The 17208-nt window shown below is 63.1% G+C and overlaps 7 protein-coding genes across 7 annotated transcripts; 3 read left to right on the top strand and 4 right to left on the bottom strand.

The window, feature by feature from the left end:
* Window positions 1–2416: 2416 nt before the first annotated feature.
* On the bottom strand, window positions 2417–3490 carry PFL1_05197 (uncharacterized protein; the record flags this gene model as incomplete). Its single annotated transcript, XM_007882726.1, has 4 exons — window positions 2417–2500; window positions 2627–2914; window positions 3156–3317; window positions 3449–3490. 4 exons carry the CDS (start codon window positions 3488–3490, stop codon window positions 2417–2419), a joined length of 576 nt encoding a protein of 191 aa, XP_007880917.1.
* A 944-nt stretch (window positions 3491–4434) lies between these two features.
* Window positions 4435–5287, top strand: PFL1_05196 (uncharacterized protein; the record flags this gene model as incomplete). The annotated part of the gene is made up of 3 exons (XM_007882725.1): window positions 4435–4776; window positions 4879–5006; window positions 5107–5287. The coding sequence occupies 3 exons, from the start codon at window positions 4435–4437 to the stop codon at window positions 5285–5287; spliced, it is 651 nt and encodes a 216-aa protein (XP_007880916.1).
* Window positions 5288–6130: 843 nt separating this feature from the next.
* Window positions 6131–7864, top strand: PFL1_05195 (uncharacterized protein; the record flags this gene model as incomplete). Its single annotated transcript, XM_007882724.1, has 3 exons — window positions 6131–6340; window positions 6452–7296; window positions 7402–7864. 3 exons carry the CDS (start codon window positions 6131–6133, stop codon window positions 7862–7864), a joined length of 1518 nt encoding a protein of 505 aa, XP_007880915.1.
* An 87-nt stretch (window positions 7865–7951) lies between these two features.
* PFL1_05194 (uncharacterized protein) lies at window positions 7952–10945 on the bottom strand (the record flags this gene model as incomplete). The annotated part of the gene is made up of 1 exon (XM_007882723.1): window positions 7952–10945. The coding sequence occupies one exon, from the start codon at window positions 10943–10945 to the stop codon at window positions 7952–7954; it is 2994 nt and encodes a 997-aa protein (XP_007880914.1).
* Window positions 10946–11323: 378 nt separating this feature from the next.
* On the top strand, window positions 11324–12558 carry PFL1_05193 (uncharacterized protein; the record flags this gene model as incomplete). Its single annotated transcript, XM_007882722.1, has 3 exons — window positions 11324–11627; window positions 11761–12133; window positions 12258–12558. The coding sequence occupies 3 exons, from the start codon at window positions 11324–11326 to the stop codon at window positions 12556–12558; spliced, it is 978 nt and encodes a 325-aa protein (XP_007880913.1).
* Window positions 12559–12936: 378 nt separating this feature from the next.
* Window positions 12937–15117, bottom strand: PFL1_05192 (uncharacterized protein; the record flags this gene model as incomplete). The annotated part of the gene is made up of 8 exons (XM_007882721.1): window positions 12937–13077; window positions 13182–13351; window positions 13468–13535; window positions 13629–13651; window positions 13751–13825; window positions 13942–14205; window positions 14283–14371; window positions 14466–15117. 8 exons carry the CDS (start codon window positions 15115–15117, stop codon window positions 12937–12939), a joined length of 1482 nt encoding a protein of 493 aa, XP_007880912.1.
* A 310-nt stretch (window positions 15118–15427) lies between these two features.
* Window positions 15428–16582, bottom strand: PFL1_05191 (uncharacterized protein; the record flags this gene model as incomplete). The annotated part of the gene is made up of 2 exons (XM_007882720.1): window positions 15428–15532; window positions 15647–16582. The coding sequence occupies 2 exons, from the start codon at window positions 16580–16582 to the stop codon at window positions 15428–15430; spliced, it is 1041 nt and encodes a 346-aa protein (XP_007880911.1).
* Window positions 16583–17208: the final 626 nt, after the last annotated feature.

Genomic DNA, 17208 nt, shown 5'->3' with positions numbered 1-17208 from the left:
TCACGCCATACAAAGCACCCCCGACCGCGCGGGGACCCGCGTCGAGGTCGCGGGCCGCATTCTTATTGCCGGTCTCGAAAACACCCTCGGCGGCTGTCCACCGACTCGCCGAGAACAGCCACTGAACTGAGCCACGCAACAGCCGCCGCCAGCGCGCGGCAGCAGAACAGGCCCACGACGACGCTGACGACGGACGTTATGACTCGGCGCCGGTCCAACTGTTTAGCGTCGTCTTCGCCCCTTTGCCGCACTCTGCTTTCCGATATCAAGCTTGCGCTGAATGCCATGGCGTGTAGCCAACGCTACTCTCTGTCGACGACGGCACAGCGGTACCGGTGGACAATTGATATTCACCCTCGCCCGCCCCTGCGAGCCTTGGCTACGACGTTGCTGCCACAACGTTGCCGCACATCACACGCTCTCGCCGATGTACATACACCACTCTCGCCATTGAGTTGACTTTCCTTGTCGCGCAGAAAGCCCGCTCTGAGAGCATCCAACCCATCCATCCCGGTCCTATCGTTCCCAGTCACTCTGGACCATCATGCAAGCTGTCGTATCACCGCAAACGGGGCCGGGGGAGGTTTTCAGCATAAGTAGCTCGCGTCAGGCAGACAAGCAAGCGAGCGGCACAGTCGAGGGGCGCGGACCGGGCCGTCCAGAGTGGGTGTCGATCCATAGATGCAGTAGTCTCGTCTCTTGCACACCCAGCTCGCTGCTTACCTCCCCAACCCCCCTCTACCACATCCGGCAAGTTTGCGGGCAAAATGCTAGACGGCTCCTTTGTTCTCCAGGTCATCAGCTCAATGAAGTGAGCCTCAACCCGATCTCTTTTGTACATAAGGACGAGCCTCTCTTGTCTGTCTTCACCGCCATCCCCTCATCCCTCATCGTCTTCGTGACCACCTTCAACTTTCTCTCAATTTCAGCAGCCCCCCTGCCTGTCAGTTTGAATTCCTCACAAACATCTCGCGATATCAGAATGAAGTTTCTGCCCATCATTGGTCTTGCTCGACGCGCACAGGGGCTATGTCAGGCTGCCTACATCCACACTTGTTCCCGGATCTGAGCAGCACCCGATGCAACTCGAGCAGAAGCGGAGGGGTTTGCTTGCAAGATGGCGGAATCCAGGGTGTCACGAGACGAGCAGGGAGAGGAACGGGCGAGGCGCATGGAGGACGTTGCTCGCGGCGGCGGTTGTTGCCGCCGCCGCACTCGTCTACCGCTCTGTCCCTTGGGCTTCCCCCTCGACAAGCCCCCTGTTGCGCTTCCACGTTGCTCTGGACGCCTCCTTGGCTGTCACTGTCCCGACCCTAGGTCTCTTAGGCTTTCCTCGTCTTTCCAGCTCGTTGTTGCGTTGGTTCTGGTTCATACGATCCCTGCATATACGCATCGTTGCGTGGCGACCGTTGCACTGAACAATTGAGCTTTCACTGAACGATTGAGCTTCCACCGAATAATTGAGCTTCCACTGAAACGTGTTCCGCCCACCGTCGTTCTCCTTGCTCTTGCCTCCGCGCAAGGAAACCGGCCTGTCGCGGAGGAACGTTGACTGGAACCGAAGTGTGTGTATGTAAGCCTATGAGCCCGCCGCGATCTCCGATTGTGTCGAAGCGCTTCTCGAGCAGGACAGGCCCGCTTGGGAACGCAATCTCTTGGATAAGTGGCGCCCAAAAAATGCTGTCAAGCTCACCGGTGATGGCATTTCCTTCCTTGACGCGCCATCAGTCGCCACAACTACCCTGTTGGGCTCACCAGATCGTCTGCGGCCTTAGTGTCGCTCATCGCCCGGGATTCTTGATCCGCGCCAAGAAATATCCTCGTCGTCGTGAGATGCAGCAGGGGCCGGCGGACAAGTTGCGACCTCACTTGTGCCCGCCCTGACATGAGGTCTCGTCCATGCCTCGATGGTAGAAATCATCGGCCGCCATCCTACGGATGCCGACCCCGACTGGTCATCGTCACCATCGACGCTGCTTGTGTCTTGCAGACTTGGCCATATCGGATCTGGCCGCAGCACTCTCCTTCCAACGTGCGCGCGACGTCGGTGGAGTCTGTCTCGACCCGATCCAAGAACACGGCCGCCTTGCGGCTCGGTCAGGCGCCGCTCTTTCCACTGCCGACAGCACGAACCCTACCATAGCGCGACCGGAACGAGCACGACAACCTGTCGACCACGCGCGAATCTTGCAGCCACCATCATGCCATTTCCTTTTTTGGGTCGATGGAGGGGTAAAGAGGGGTCGAACAGCAAGACGGCAAAAAGGGCAGGAGGGTGTGCTACAAGACAACGCACAGAGGCGGAAACGAGGTGGTGAGTAGGTTGGTGTCGGAAGCAGAGAGGCCGTCCGCCCAGTTCCTGACCGCCTGTTCCTGCCGAGCCGAGGAGCAAACGAGGCGCGCAGAGGCGAGCCGTTTAGCTGGCGCTCATGATGGCGTTGATCAGGTCGCCGTTGCTCTCCTTGAGGGCCTTGACGGCCTTGCGGCGGGAGCAAGAAACCTGTCAAAGTCAGGCAGACGAGAGGTTCGGGGTGATCTGCTGTCAGTCCCACGGCCAAAGCAAAGAACAACGGCAATGGCGCTCGGGGCGATCTTTCGTTGGCCTATCGCCGGCCGAGGTGCTCACCTGCTGCATGACGAGGTCAATGTCCTTGGCGTCGACGCCGGTCTCGTCGATGGGCGAGTCGTCGTCCTCCTCGGGCTCCTCCTCGGCCTTCTTCTTCTCCTCCGAGGCGCCCTGCTGCGCGAAGCCCTCGGCGAGCATGCGCTCCTGAGCCTCAGCCTGGGCCATCTGCTGGGCGGCCTGGGCCTGGGCGAACTGGCTCATGTCCTCGGTCTTGGCCTCGCCGAAGACGATGTAGCAGTCGGAGTGAGCCGACTTGTACACCTCGGGCTGCGAGACAACGTAGAGGTGCTACGGTGCGGGAAGAGCCAGGGGGCAAAGGGTGCGAGGTCAGTGACCGCTGACGACGATAAGGCCCGGCATTGTACTAAGGCTAGCCGTCCCGTCGGTCCCCAACTGCTCCGACAGCTCGAGAGGTTGCGATGCTAGTCTGATGGCCGTCGCATCTCGACCGACAGCCCTCAATATGCGGTGTCGACGCACTGGCTCGCCGAGCTGTCGTGTGCTTCTGTCTGGCTACCGCGCTACTCACGCCACGGGGACGGCGCATGGTGACGCGGGTGATTCCGGGGACGCGCTGGAGGCCGAGGTTCTGGAGGGCCTTGCGGCTCTTGCGCTCGGCACGGGACTGGACCTTGTCGGTGACCGAGACCTCGCCTCCCTCCTCGAGGTCGACGTTCTCCTGGACGTTGAGCTGAACGTGTCGTGGAAGGGGCAGAGGGCATCGTTGAGGACCAGGACAAGATCGCGGGTTAGTCCAGAATAGATGTGAGAAGAGCAGGTATGCGCTCGTGCGACGGAGTGCACGGCCGAGGAACCACTCACGTCCTGAACGTCGTCGGTGATCTCCTCGACAGTGGCAGACATGATTGTGAGTGGTTCTGTGGGTGCAGAGGAAGCGGTGGATTGGCACAGGAGGAAGCAAGGTCGAAGTGACAAGTATCAGTCGGCCGTTCAGTTGGGACCCAGCGAGGTTGACGCCGGCTGCAAGGATCCTTTGTGGTGAGCCACCGCTCGTGCAGAGCAGCGTCTGCGTCTGTTTGAATGGCGAATGCGGAGCAGGTGGTGGTCCGCGGAGACAGCGACGGCGAGACTCACCTCGAAGGGTGGAGGGGGGTTCCTTGGAGGGTGGAGTGTTGGTGATGGTGCGGTGCAGGTGATGGTGAAGCTGGACGGTGTCCGAGGTGCGCCCGCTGGCGCTGCCGTGCAAAGGTCTGAGACGGCTTCCTTCGCTCTCTGCGCTGTCGCTCGCTCTCGCTGCTGCTGGCTTCTGACTTCTGAGTGGCCCCCCGCGTGCGCCCTGCCGCTGTGCCTGTCTCTGCGGGCCTGCTGGCCTCTGCTTCTCGTACGCCTCTAGCCTGCCTGCTCTCCTTCGCCCTCTGCCCGGCACCCCCCTCGATCTTCCATCTGGCTGGGCGAGCGGGCAGTTGGCAGGCAGCGCGCGCCCGACTGGGTCAGCTTCGGAAGTCGGGATTCTCCAGTCGGACGACCGACCACCGCAGCTGCTCGGTGATCGAGGCTCTGGCCAGCCTCGGCCCACCCACGAGCCACGACCAAGCCAAGGCTCCGAATTGATTGTGGCCCTCCACACTCGCCGACTCGCGACCCGGGACCCTGCTGGCGGCCTGGCCAGGCCATGGCCATGGCCATGACCCACCTCGGAACGGCCGGATTTCCAAGCGGCGGCCTAAAGGCTTGCTCGGGATCCACCCCGGCCCTCCTCCGCCGCCACCCGTCGTTGCCTCTCGTCTTCCATCGCATTCTCGACTCCCTAGCATCATCCCATACATCGCGCAAGCCGTTCGCCCGCCATGGCATCACCAGCATCATCCCGCCTCCGCCTCCCGGCATTACAGCGCGCCGCAGCCCAACTGGCACGGCGCGGCGCAAGTGCCAGCCGTTTGCGCCACCTTGCCGCCTCGTCCGCATCATCCAGACTAGCGACAATGGCGCACCCATTCCTTCCCGCAACCGCTCACTATCTCTCAACAATATCCTCGGCACGGCCATCGCCGCTCTCGGCCCTTGGCGTCGCAACGATGGGCCAACGGAGAAGCGCAACCACATTGACACGGAAGCCCGAGGAGCCAGAGGAGCCAGAAGTTTATCGCGACGGCGAACCTACAATCATCGCCACAGAACGCGCCATCAACGTGAGTGCTGGCCACAACCTCATCGCTCGACGCTTTCGAGAGCTTGGCCTGACAAACAGACTCTGATCTCATTGTCCTCTGCCTGCCCTCTCGCCGCCACAGCAACTCAGAAAGGTCTCGGAGAGGGAGAATAACCCCAGCCTCGCGCTCCGGGTAGCCGTCGAGCCAGGAGGATGCCACGGCTACCAGTACAAGATGGAGATCACTGAAGAGGTCGAAGAGGACGACTTGTGAGTACTTTGCGGTGCGCTTGCCGGTCAGTCCCCTCCGAGCAGTCTCGGCATGCTGACCCCGATCGCCATTCCGCCGCGCATCTCTACCGCTCTGCAGCCAGTTTGAAGTGCACCCGGGCATCAACATCCTGGTGGATAGCGTCTCACTCGCCCTGGTCCGCGGCAGCACAATCGACTACGTGACGGAGCTGATTGGGTCGCAATTCGCCATCAAGAACAACCCGCAGGCCAAAGGCGCCGGCTGCGGTTGCGGTGTCAGTTGGGAGCCCAACCTCTGAGCCGCCGATCAGATCTCACCCGTCGCCGGAGTTGCACTAGCATCATCACATCATCACACTCAAGCGCCAGGCCATCCTGCTGCGCCGCCGTCACCTCTCATCCTGATACCATCTCGCCACTACGATTGCTGTGTTGCCCGAGTCGTGAAGAACCTGGCATTGTGCCCTTCGATCATGCTTACCGGTGTCAGCTGTGTCTGACCGCTCTGTCGTTGGAACATATCGCTGGCCACTTTACACGACTCAGCACGGCGGAGAAGCGGACCGAGAGAGACCTTCATCGAGCGTGGTCGATGGGCGGTTGGCACGGAATGCAGCCTCTGGCCACTCTTTACCCTGGCTTTCCTCGCGCTACCCCGCTGCCGTGCAAGCAATGTCGCGACCCATTCTATCGCATCGGCTGTTTGTCTTTTGCCCACCAAGACGAATGTGCGAGCCGCTGTTTTCCGTCTCCTGATACAGCGAGAAGGACGAGTGGGTAAATGAGGTAACAGCGGATGGCGAAACTTCTCGAAGCGTGGTCGAGAGGTGGAGCCGCGTCGAGCTGAGCCGTGCGCGGCGGAGGCTCGAGCGTCTGGGAGTTTGAGAGGCGGCGCCACGCCCGAGAGGGGGTCAAGACAAGAAGCTCCACACTACTACGTACTGTTGTCACTCGAGTGCCACTGCTGCCACCACCACCACCGCCATCGCCACCCCCGCCTCGCATCGCCCTTTCTTCTGGCCACCAGATCCCAGCCTTTCATTCAATCCGGGCCACACTGTACGTCTCCTCCTCGCACTCAGCGGACCCCAGAACAGGTAGCACGACCGACGAAAGCAGCAGACAGCGACCGCGCACCCACCATGGTTGGCAAACTCAACTACTCAAAGTGGGACAACCTCGAGCTCTCGGACGACTCCGACATCGAGGTCCACCCCAACATCGACAAAAAATCCTTTGTCCGCTGGAAGCAGCAGGACATCCACCAGAAGCGGGAGCAGCGAAAGCAGGAGATCCAGCAGCTCAAGGCCGAGAGCGAGACAAACGAACAACTCAAGCCAAGAGTCGACGAGGTGAGTCGCGCGGCAAGCCCGCTCCGGCCTCTAGCCTAGACGAGGACAGGACTGACGAATCGAGCGCCTGCGTGATCGATGCTTGCATCCCTTCCGGCTCGTCCCCCACAGATTCTCAAGCAGACAAAGTCTGAGGGGCCCGCATACTACTCGCGAGAGGTGTCGCGCCTCTCGGCAGGGCGGCAGGAGCGAGGCAACAAGGACGGACCAAATGGCCCCACCATCGACGACATGATCCTCTCGCTGCTCCTGCAGATCAACCAGGAGCCGTCGGTCAAGGGCAAGGAGCCCTCGGACCCTGCCCTCATCGAGGGCCTGGCAGCGCAGCTCGAGCACCACTCGTCGCAGCTTACAAAAAGGCAGCAGCAGATCAAGGACGAACTGGCCAAGATGGAAGCCGAGGACGCCAAAAAGATTACCAGCGACGGTATCCGCGAAGGCTGGAGCAGCGGCCACGTCTCCAAGGCGGAACCCGAACCTGCGCCCAAGCCCAAGCCGGCCAAGCCGGCCAAGTCGTCCAAGGTGACGTCTATCGAGACGCTCAACTCGCCCTCCGCTGCCGGCTCCTCGTCGCAGGCGCAGGCGGCCGACTCGGACGCCGAAGAGACCGACGACGAGGAGGACGTTCCCGAGGTCAGCACCTCGATGCGCCAGTTTGCCAACCTCCCCTCGACCATCCCCTCGTCGCTCGACCTATCGGCCTCTTCCCTTCCCTCCTCGTTCAACCCGGCCAAGAACCTCAACGAAGGAGCGTTCGAGGTGGCGCTCAAGTTCCTCGCGGCGCACAAGGAGCTGCTGCGCGAAGACAGTGGCACCACCGACGCGCTGCTCGTCGAAGCGTTCCAGGCCGAGATGCGCGGCGAGAGCGCCTACGCCCGGAGATGCACCGAAAAGGGCCTCATGATCCAGTATTGCAACAAGCTCGGCAAGGACGGCGTGGCGCTCTTCTTCCGAAAGTGAGTCGACGAAGCGGTCGCATCGTCGCCGGGCCAAGCTCGCCGTTCCATCCCGGACCATGCTGACCCGATGCTGGCCTCCCTTCCTACCTTATCACGCGACAGGATGTCGTCGGGCGACGGACGCGCCTCGGTCGTCTACCTCAACGATGTGCTGCAGACCTACACCCGCATCCGGGACCGCTCCAAGGCGCTCTCGGAATCCTCGGCCAGCGGCGGTGGCGGAGAGGGCGAAGAGCAGATCCAGCTCGTGGCCGAGGACCCGTCGACGGTCATCTCGTTCGAGGTGCCCGATGGCCCAGCGCCAGAGCACATCCAGCTCGAGGGCGAGGGCACCGAGGGCATGGACCTGGACCGCGTGCGCGAGTTTCTCGACCGACGCTGGCAGATTTTCTGCGGCTTCGACGCCGAGATGCAGGAGGCGCTCAAGACAAAGGAGCTCGACAAGGTCAACCGCGTCCTCGGCAAGATGAAGTGCGAAGAGGCCGAAAAGGTCGTTGGACTGCTCGACGAGGCGGGCATCCTCAACTTTAGCTCGAGCGAGGTTAAGGACGAGACGGGGCGCTGAGACGCTGCGCGCGTTGCTCAGGGCCGAGGGAGCAGGGGCTTTGACAAATCATATTGACCTACGCCGGGACGCCCGTCACAACGCATGCTATGCCAGCCACCCTCGCAGCCGTGCAATCACCTTCCACGCTTCCTCGTCTTCTCTCTGCATGATTCCGCTTGTTTCCGCATCGCTCACACCGCCACCGCAGCGGGCGATCTCGAGCCCATCCTGGTGCGTCAGAGCGCACACCTTCCTCCACGCCTGGATCCGCGCCTGGCTATCCCGATCGTTGAGCGCAGCGCAGATATTGACAAGATAGTCGAGATCCGTGGCCAGCTGATTCGCTCCGACCTCGGAGAGGCGTGGCAGCGAGGGCAGCACCGTGCCGAAGAGGTGCGAGAGGAACGAAGAGAGCAGCGCCGAGAGGAAGAGCGACAGCGTCGCCTCCCGCGTCCGCGTCCCCGGTGCATTGTCCTGACGATCCGATGGCGAAGACGTGCCGTTGGCGGTGGATGCCGCCGGCGTCGGTGCGGAGACAAGATCCGAGGCGGGCGGCAGAGACGTGGTGGAAAAGGCCTGTCGGTGCATCCGTCGATGCGTCTCCGCTGCCGTCGCTTCGGTACCGGCCCCCGGCTTTCCGCCACGGTCCGCGTCCGAAGCTGCGACCTCACCCCGCTCATCTTTGCCGTCGACGAGGGGATCGGCGGCAGGCGGGAAGGCCAGCCACTCCTCCTCGGCGTACACCTCGACCAACCGGGGCAGGTTGAGGAGCCCCTCTCCGATCCTCGACACGGTATCCGTAGGGCTGAGGCTGAACTGGGGCATCGTCAGGTCGTACTCGTTGACCGCGCTTGGATGCCGAGTCGCCGTCCAGAGCGGCAAAGTGACGTAGGCCGACAGTGCTGGCGTGAACGGCGCGAGGAGGACATCGTGCAAGTACTTCTGTGTCGTCCTCGCCAGCATCAGGATGCGGGAGTGCGTCTGTGCGAAGAGCTTGAGCTCGCGGTGTGATGTTGTCGTCGAGCCGACCAGGTGGGCAATCGAGCTGGCGTTGGGACGCGCTGACGACGACAGGAAGCGAGATGCCAGGTCGATCCAGTGCCGGAGGAGGCGAGAGTTGAGTGGGGACCTGTCTAGCGGAGACAGCCCGTCACCGTTCCTATTGTTGGTGCTATCATTGGCAGTGTCGTCCTTGCTGGCGTCGATGTGCGAGATTGCACCCTCTTCGCTCGACGAGCGGAGATCCTCATATGTCTTGGCAGGTAACAGCGCCCCGACTTCGACCAGCTGCCCGGCCAGAGTCGCCTCGAGCGCAGCGATGCGCGACACGACGTCGCGGCAGGCAGCGAGGACGTGTGTGCCGCGCTGGAAGTCCTCCCAGTCCTCGGTCGTCAGATCCTCTTCGCGATCGTCGTAACTGCGATACGATGTCGTCGTTGTCGACGCCTGCTCTCGTTGCCGCCCCCGCTCGGCAATTCGATCCACCACCGCCTGTCCGTACGACACAAGGTCGCGTTTCTGTGAGTCAAGGATGGAGCAGAGCAGCGCCTCGACCCGCTCAATCAGGGGACCCGTTGCATAGCCCCGCGTGAGGGTGCGCGACCGTCGAGCAGAGGTGCCCGCCGCCTCTATCGCCGATGAAACGAGTTCGCGCAGGTGCTGAGCTCGATCCGTCCCGACACCTGTTGCTAGCTGAGCCGCCTGCAAGCGCGTCGCCATGGCGCGGGCTTCCAGTGTCGCAAAGCTCGTCTGCCACTCGAGAAAGGGCAATAGCAGGGCATCTTGCCAAGGCAATGCCGTCGCAGCCAACGGAATGGCCGCGATATCCAGCGCGTCGACGGGCGGCATCGACGTGGCGTCGACATCGTCTGGTGGGCCTGCAGCCCTGGCGGCCTCGTCGGTAGGGAGCATGTCGGCGATGGACTTTGACGCGCCTTCGACGCTCTGGTACGCCTTTGTAACCGCCGCCAGCTGGTGTTCGACGTCATCGAGGGACGCAAATCGCTGGAGATACTCATGCAGGCTCGGTTCGAGGCCGTCAAAGAGGGCGGCGAGGAGAAACTCGGCGGCCTGCCTAGGTCTGTGGAAGATTTTGTCGGCATAGATGCGTTCCTCGCCGAGCATGCCGAGCACATCTGCAAACAGAGAGTTGAGGAGGGGCAGCGCCGATGCAGCCGCAGCTGAGTCCGGGACGTCGGCGTTGCGCTGCGCCCAGTGCAGAAGCGTGTCTTGCCTGCGCGTGGCGAGGTAGGTCTGGCCAAAGCCGGATTCGCGGCGACCGACGCGGTTGAGGAGATGGGCTAGTTTGGTCGTGGTTTCTACGTCTCTGTCCTTGATTGACCGCTCGAGGATGGGCACGAGATGCTGCTGTATCGCGTCGGTGAGGCGTTCCAGGAGCTGTACGCGGTCGTTGCTCGGAGACGTTTCAGGACCGGCGCGGAAGAGGTTGAGGGAGTCTCGCGCCTTTGTGATGCGGTCGACGGCCTCCGACCACCGATGCTCGGAGAAAGACGAGGTGACGTGCGATTCTAGCGTGGACCATGCCTGCGCTTCCCGAAGCGAGTTGCGAGTTGTCACAAGGGATTGATTGAGGTGCGAGAGGGTGCGGATGCGGGCCAGGGCGTGGTCGACTGAGGCGGAGGGTGGGTCGCGGGCATCGTCGCTGTGTGTGTCGTCTGCCTGGGGTGGGCGCTGGCTGGTCTGTGGCTGTACGAGGGCCGATTTTGCAGCGTCGATGTGCGACTGTAGCTTTTTGGCGGCCTGTGCGGTGATGTTGAGGTCGAGTCCGAGTTTTGGGATGATGTCGACGAGGCGGTCGATGAGGAGTTGGATATCTGACCTTGCGGATTCGCGCTGGGATGCAATGGCGATGGAAACGGTGCGTAGTGCGTCTGCGGTGGTCGTCAGCGTCTGCGCCTGTGTCTGAGAGGTTGAGGGGTGGGGCGATGACGAGGCGTGGTGTGCGAGGTGGTCGTTGAGCCAGGCTGCGAGGTGTGCGTCTGTGGGCAGTGCAGCAATGCGGTGCAGGCGGTCGAGGGCCGAAGCGGTCGACGACGGCGATACCGCGGGCGCGACTGGAGAGGATGGGCCTGGATCCATCGAGGCGGTCACAGGGAAATTGGGAGGGTGGGTGAGTGGTGGGTAGGAAGAAGCAACATAACGAAGCTTAAGCCGAGGCCCGGCCACGCCGTTGCCAAGAGCGGGAGGGTCTGTGCCCACCTCACCACCCTGTCTTTCCCCCACTCGGTGTTGCCCCCGTTCCCCCACGAAGACGTCCGCTTTTTGGCTGCAACCGCACGAGAAGCGACGTTTGCTCCACTTTCCGCGTTTCTGCCTCGCGGTCGTCGGTCTGGACGGACGGCCCTCCTCCTGGCTTTCTTCCTGGCCACCTTGCCTGCCGCTTCCCTTCCAACACCTCGCCTCGCCTCGCCTCGCCTCGCTCTCCTCACCCTCACTTCTAACACCCTCATCGACCCCATGGCCGCACTTTCACCCCCAAGCGCGGCCCCATCAGCCGCATCAACGTCCTACACGGACCAGGTGGCTGCCACCACCTTCAAGCGGCTCCATCCCTCGGCCTACCTTCGCCGCTTCCTCGACGCCGGCGTCCGCGAAGACGCTCGCCACCTCGACCACTTCCGCCCCGCCACCATCTCCCTCGGCCCCGTATCGACCGCGCACGGCAGCGCATTCGTAAAGCTCCAAAACACCGTATGCATCGCCGCAGTAAAGGCAGAGGTCGCAACCCCGCTCCTCTCCAGGCCCGACCAGGGTTTCCTCGGTATGTCCTCGTCGCTTGAGCCAACGACGGCCGTGCTTCCTGCCGCTCACCCGCTCGCCCCATGTGCACCATCGTCTTCGTCCTTTTCCTTCCCCCCTTCCCCAACTTCATCCCCGCATCATGCACCCTGCAGTTCCCAACGTCGAGCTACCCGCCCTCTCGTCGACCCGCTTCAAGCCAGGTCCACCGGGCGACGAGGCCCAGGTCCTTACCGACCGGCTCCTCACTTTCCTCAACAGCTCCTCGACACTCGATCGTACCCATCTCGTCATCCAGCCAGGCGCAGCGGTGTGGTGCCTCTACCTCGACATCACCTTTATCTCGTACGACGGAAACGCCCTCGACGCCGCCGTCCTCGCATCCATGGCCGCCCTCCGTCACACCTCGCTGCCCAACGCCGTCTTCCACCCGGAAACGTCAGAGACGAGGCACCACCCAGACGGCGGATCGGCCAAGCTGCGCCTCAACAACCTCCCGCTCTGCGCCAGCTTTGGCGTGTTCGAGGCGTGAGTCCTCTCGAGCCCAGTGTCGTCCACCTCGGCCGTCACCTCGGCCCACATTGACCGCCTTCCTCCATGTCTGTCCCGATCCTCGCCCACACCGACGACTCTGTCGCTCTCTCATGCCCAGCGCGCAACTCCTGGCCGACCCGTCCGCCTTTGAGTCCTCGCTCGTCAACTCCCATGCCAGCATCGGCATCCTCGCCCCTTCCTCTCCCGCCGAGTCTAGCACTCAGACCCACACTTGCTACCTCTATCAGTCCGGCAGCCTCCGAACAATCGCAAAACGCGACGAGAGCGACGCTGCCGCAGCAGTACCCGCAGCAGCACAGTCGGACCAGCAGAACCTCGACGCCTGCATCCGCCTCGCAAAGCTGCGCTGCGACCAGCTCGCCCATGCCCTCTTCGACGCCGAGGCTCGCCATGCCTAGCCCTCGCCGTCGTAACCACCTAGCAGAGAGGCCCCCATCCTCGCAATTGATTCCTCCTTGACCGCCGCCGCCTCGCCCACGGCTCGCTGTACTTGTACCTCTTTCCCGCCCCGTCGCCACATCCAATCCCTGACGCCAGCACCCGCAAACCATGCGCAACCAAGCAAATTTGCGGTCGACCGATGATGGGCGGCCGTCGATCGGGGTGTTCCGAAGTCGTACAGGCGGAGGAATCGACATCGACGTGCGGGCGTCGATAGACCGTGGAGGATAATCAGAGGGATGGCGTCGTCGGCCCGTTGGCGTCACCAGGGTCGAGCCGGTTGTCGGAGCGGGTACGGGCAAGGCATGGGGGTAAGGAATCGACGCGCCACGCTGTCAATAGCCGGAGAAGGCGCGCGCGCGCTCGCAGAGCTGGTGGACCTTGAGGCCCGTCTTGCTGCCCTTGAGGAAGACCGAGTTCTTGCGCACCGTGGCGATGATTTTCTCGCGCATCTCGGGCGAAACCGACGTGAGCAGCTGGCACATCGGTGGCGCAAGCGGCGGCAGATTGAAACGGCCGCACCGGTCAGCTCGGGCCCCACAACAGTCTTCAACGGCTTCGACCAGCATGGGACACTGACCTGCGTCACAATCTGGAGGCCCTGCGGAGCCAGAGCGACGTCGACCAGAGCCGAACGTCGACTGCCAGTTCCCGACGAGCCGGAAGGATGCGTCTCGCACAAGGTCTCGACGTACTTGTCGACAAACGTGCGGTCGCCAGACTTGAGGCCACTCATGATGGCTTTTTGACCTGTGCTCCCGAGGGTCGACCGGGCATGGGACAGCAGCGAAGCGGCACCGTTGCGACATCCTGCATCAGAAGAGTCGCCCTCCGACTGCAGGCACCCCTCAAAGCGCCAGACTCACCGTACTGCGAGAGCGTCAGCTTCACCGCGGATCGGAGGAGTCCCTCGAGTGCCGCTTTCTTCTCCGGGCTGGCAGAGTCGCCGGGGAAGAAAAAGCGAGTCAGGAGCGTTAGCACGTCGTCGTCAATGAGGGTGCGCGCCGATTCCACATCCGTCGCTTACTCGGAACCGTGCTCAATGATGTGCTGCAGCGAGGCCGAAGGCAGATCCAGAGAGGGTGGGCGAACATGGGTCAGGGGGAACCCCGCAGAAGGTCAAACAGGACCTCGAGCGATGACCCTAACCTGGACAACCCAGACGCCCCACTGGTTCGACGCGCACTCCTCCGCCTCGGCCAGCACCTCCTGCAGGCAGTCGCTCTGGGGTATGACGCGAAGACAGCGTGATCGACGATGGGAAAGGTAGGGGCGCGCGTCGGGCCGTCAGCGACCAGGGGGGCGCAGGGACGAGGCTCGGTCGCCGCGGGCGCACTCACCTTTTCGTCTGCGTCGGCCGACTCGAAAATGTTCTGGCAGATGATGCTGCCAGTCTCCTGTCGCGCCGTCTTGGCCCACTTGCCCTTCATCTGTCGGTTCATGACTGCAAAGATGGTCGATCGGAAGCTGGCGTGCGTCCAGTCGATCTCGAGAACCTTTTGCCACACGTGAACCGAGTGCCTCGACGTGAGTGACTCCTCCAGCCGCGAGCTCAGCAGCTCCTCAACCACGGCCATCTTGACGCGCTCCTCGCCATCCAGGACCTGCCCAGGCGTGCAGATGTGGAGGTGTAGGGTCAGGAACCTTGGCATCGGCGAGCAGCGATGCTGGATCGACTCACCCTCTGAACGACGTGGCAACCAAACTGCGACATGGCCAGCTCGACAAAGTGGCCCTTGAGACTCCAAGCAAGATCCGCGTCCACGCCGACTGCGACGGATGCGGGCCAAGATGCAACTGTCAGGCGAAGCTCGAGTATAGACCGATCCTTGAACGGTCGAGGCCTCGGACAGAAGCAACTTACGAGCGCGCTGGACCAGGAAATTGCCGTGGCGATCGTGCGACAGGGCGAGGATGCAGGACTTGACCAGTCCGACGACGGAACGCTTTGCATCTGCGGTGCCCGACTTGAGCTGCTGCTGCAGCACTATGCTGGCTTCCTGACCTCGCCCATCTGCAATCTGGCGCACCAGATCACTCTGCTTGGCTGGTGAGAGAGCGACCTCCGTCCTAGGACTAGTCTCTTCCGAACCCTTTTGAGGAGTACGAGGCTCCGTCGGCGTCGAGACCTTGGCCCTAGCGAACTGCTTCTGGGCCTCTGCGAGAGAGGGCCAGCCGGCAGTGCTCGTGAGCCTCGACGTCGAGGACTCGGCCGCAGCTTCGGCACGATCACCCTCACTCGATGCGCTGGCATACAGGTTTGCCTCGTCGAGGGGGGATCTGACAGCACCTAGCTCGTGGGAGCCTCCCATCGCCAAGCCTCGACTGGCCAGCTCGGCCAAGATCCTCTGCTGGTTGAGCGAAGCCGGCATCTCCGGTCTGCTTGCGGCGGCGGGCGGGGCAGCAACGGCGCTCCCGTGACGAAAGAGGTCGACCGACGGCATTTGCTGCAGGCCTTGCATGGCGATCGGGTCCGCGGTCATGTGGAAGCCGGCCGGCGGCACGTTGCGCAACATCGCGGCGGGGTCGGAGTAGGCGGAAGGTAGGGCCTGGTGGAGAGCAGGATCGACCATGCCTGTACCGGGGGTTCCTCCTAGACGTCCGAGCATCCCGGCTACACCGGGACTGGAAGTGAAGCCCGCCGCCAGAGGCAGCTCCTGGCTTCGCTGCTGGCGCAGAGCTCGGACGCAGGTGAGAGCATCGTACAGCTGGCGTTTGAGCCCGCGGTTCTCTGCAAAGAGCTGATAAGCGAGCAAGGTGAGGTTGAAGAGGCCCGCCAGTCGGTCAGTGCGAACACCTTCGATAGTCAAGGCGCCGTGGCCGACCTCAAACGCTGCCTACAAGGTGCATGTCACTGCGGGCTTGGCGCAGTTCGATGATTCCGCGGATGCGGTTGGCCTCGTCGATGATGGCGCTGTCCTCGGTCTGAACCTGTGCGGTGGGGACAGGAGCAGGCACGCAGTCGGCAGCACGTCAGCGTCCGACCACGCTCATCGGGCCGAAAGCGAAACGTGCCGCCACAAGACGCGATGCTAGGGTACGAACCTCCTTGTCGACATACGTCGGCCGATAGATGGGCGGGTGCAGCAGCGTCGGTGAGCTCTTGCCAAAACTTCCGAGGCTGTCCGAGCAGCCCGTGTTGCGTCTGCTGCGGCCGCCACGCGAAAAGTCAAACGGGTCGATGATGCTGCTGCTGCTCCCTGAGGAGTGAGGGTCGGTGCGAGGCATGTGGGTCCCTAGGAAGGTGCCGAGGACCTCTGGATGAATGCGAGGGCCGGGCATCGACAGAAGTGGACGTGGAGGCTCCGCAAGCGACGGATCTCGGCTCCACGGATGCGTGCCTACAGGGCCAACGGGCCCCTTGCGCCAGGAAGACTGCTCGAGCGCCTCGGTGAAGCCGCGACCGGCGGGCGAGAAGAGCCTGCGCAGATCTTCTGATGTCTCGCTGCTGAGTCCGGTGGGGCTGCTCTGACCCTTTGCCGTCGGCTCGACCCGGCCGCGGCCAGCGTCCGAGGCGCTGTAGCTCGGAAACGCCAGGCTGCGCTGTCGCGGGCCGAAGTCGCTGTGCTGCTCAGTGCCAGGCGGCTTGCCAATGACGCCGGCGGCTCGAGCCTGCTCCTCGGGCTGGGTCGAGTGGATCGGGTCGCTCTCGCTGCGCGCGAAGGTGTCAGCATAGTCGAGGGGTCCGGACGAGTGGGCCGATCCGGGCTCTTGATCGAGCTGGAGCAGGGGCGAGAAAAAGTCGTCGGTGTCGCTGCGCGAGCGTCGAGACAGGGCGTGGATGGGGTCCCATACCGTGTCGGAACACGCCGGGGTGCTCTGACTGGCACGCGAGGGTGCCTCTTGCGGCGAGGCGAAGCCCTCGTCGGTCGACTTTGCGTCGCGAGGCTCGGCCTCTGGCGTCTTCCTGGCGTTGGGATGGCGGTAGAGCTGCTCCTGCTTGCTGGCGCCCTCGATGGGGCCTTCCTTGGTCGAAGCCATGTCGACGTGTCGCTAAAGTCGATCGCAGTCCGGGTTATCAGAGGGAGGGCTCGTTTCGAAAGCCGTCGGACAGCTGCAGCGAGCGCAGAGTCGGGACGGCACTCGTCAGAGTCCTGTCGTCGCCAGGGGAGACGGGTTGAGAGAGGAGCAGACCAAGCAACTCGACACTCGTAAGAAGGGGCGGATGGGATAGGGTCGGCCTTGGCGGACCGGTGGGGGGAATTAGGGGGGGAGGAGGGGGGAAAGGAGAGGGAAAGAGGGTGAAGGAGAGGGAAAGAGGGCTCAGGCGGAGGGGATAGGTGGGCGATCCGAAGGAGCCGACCCAAGCTCGCGGTCCCGCAGCCGTTCAGAGCGGCTTTATAGGGAGCGACCCGGCCTGAGCTCGAGCAAGCGGTGGCGTCGCTGAGCTGGACGACGCCGCCTGATCGAGGCGAGGGCGTCAGCACCTGCTTGTCGGGCTGTCCGTCCTAGGCCTCGGCGTCCCGCAAAAAGGCAAGCAAGAAGAGGTAGCGAGCCAGCGACACCTCCGTTAGGCCTCGAGATCGATCGCGGCAGGGGGGTCAGCAGATCGAGGATGGCGAAACCACCGCCACGGCATCCGCCTTTGTGCCCGTCAGACCCGTTCG

The sequence above is a fragment of the Pseudozyma flocculosa genome (assembly GCF_000417875.1).
Source record: "Pseudozyma flocculosa PF-1 unplaced genomic scaffold scaffold00018, whole genome shotgun sequence".
NCBI lineage: Eukaryota > Fungi > Basidiomycota > Ustilaginomycetes > Ustilaginales > Ustilaginaceae > Pseudozyma > Pseudozyma flocculosa.
Note: the sequence above shows the minus strand (reverse complement) of the source record. Positions and strands in the feature narration are given on the sequence as shown.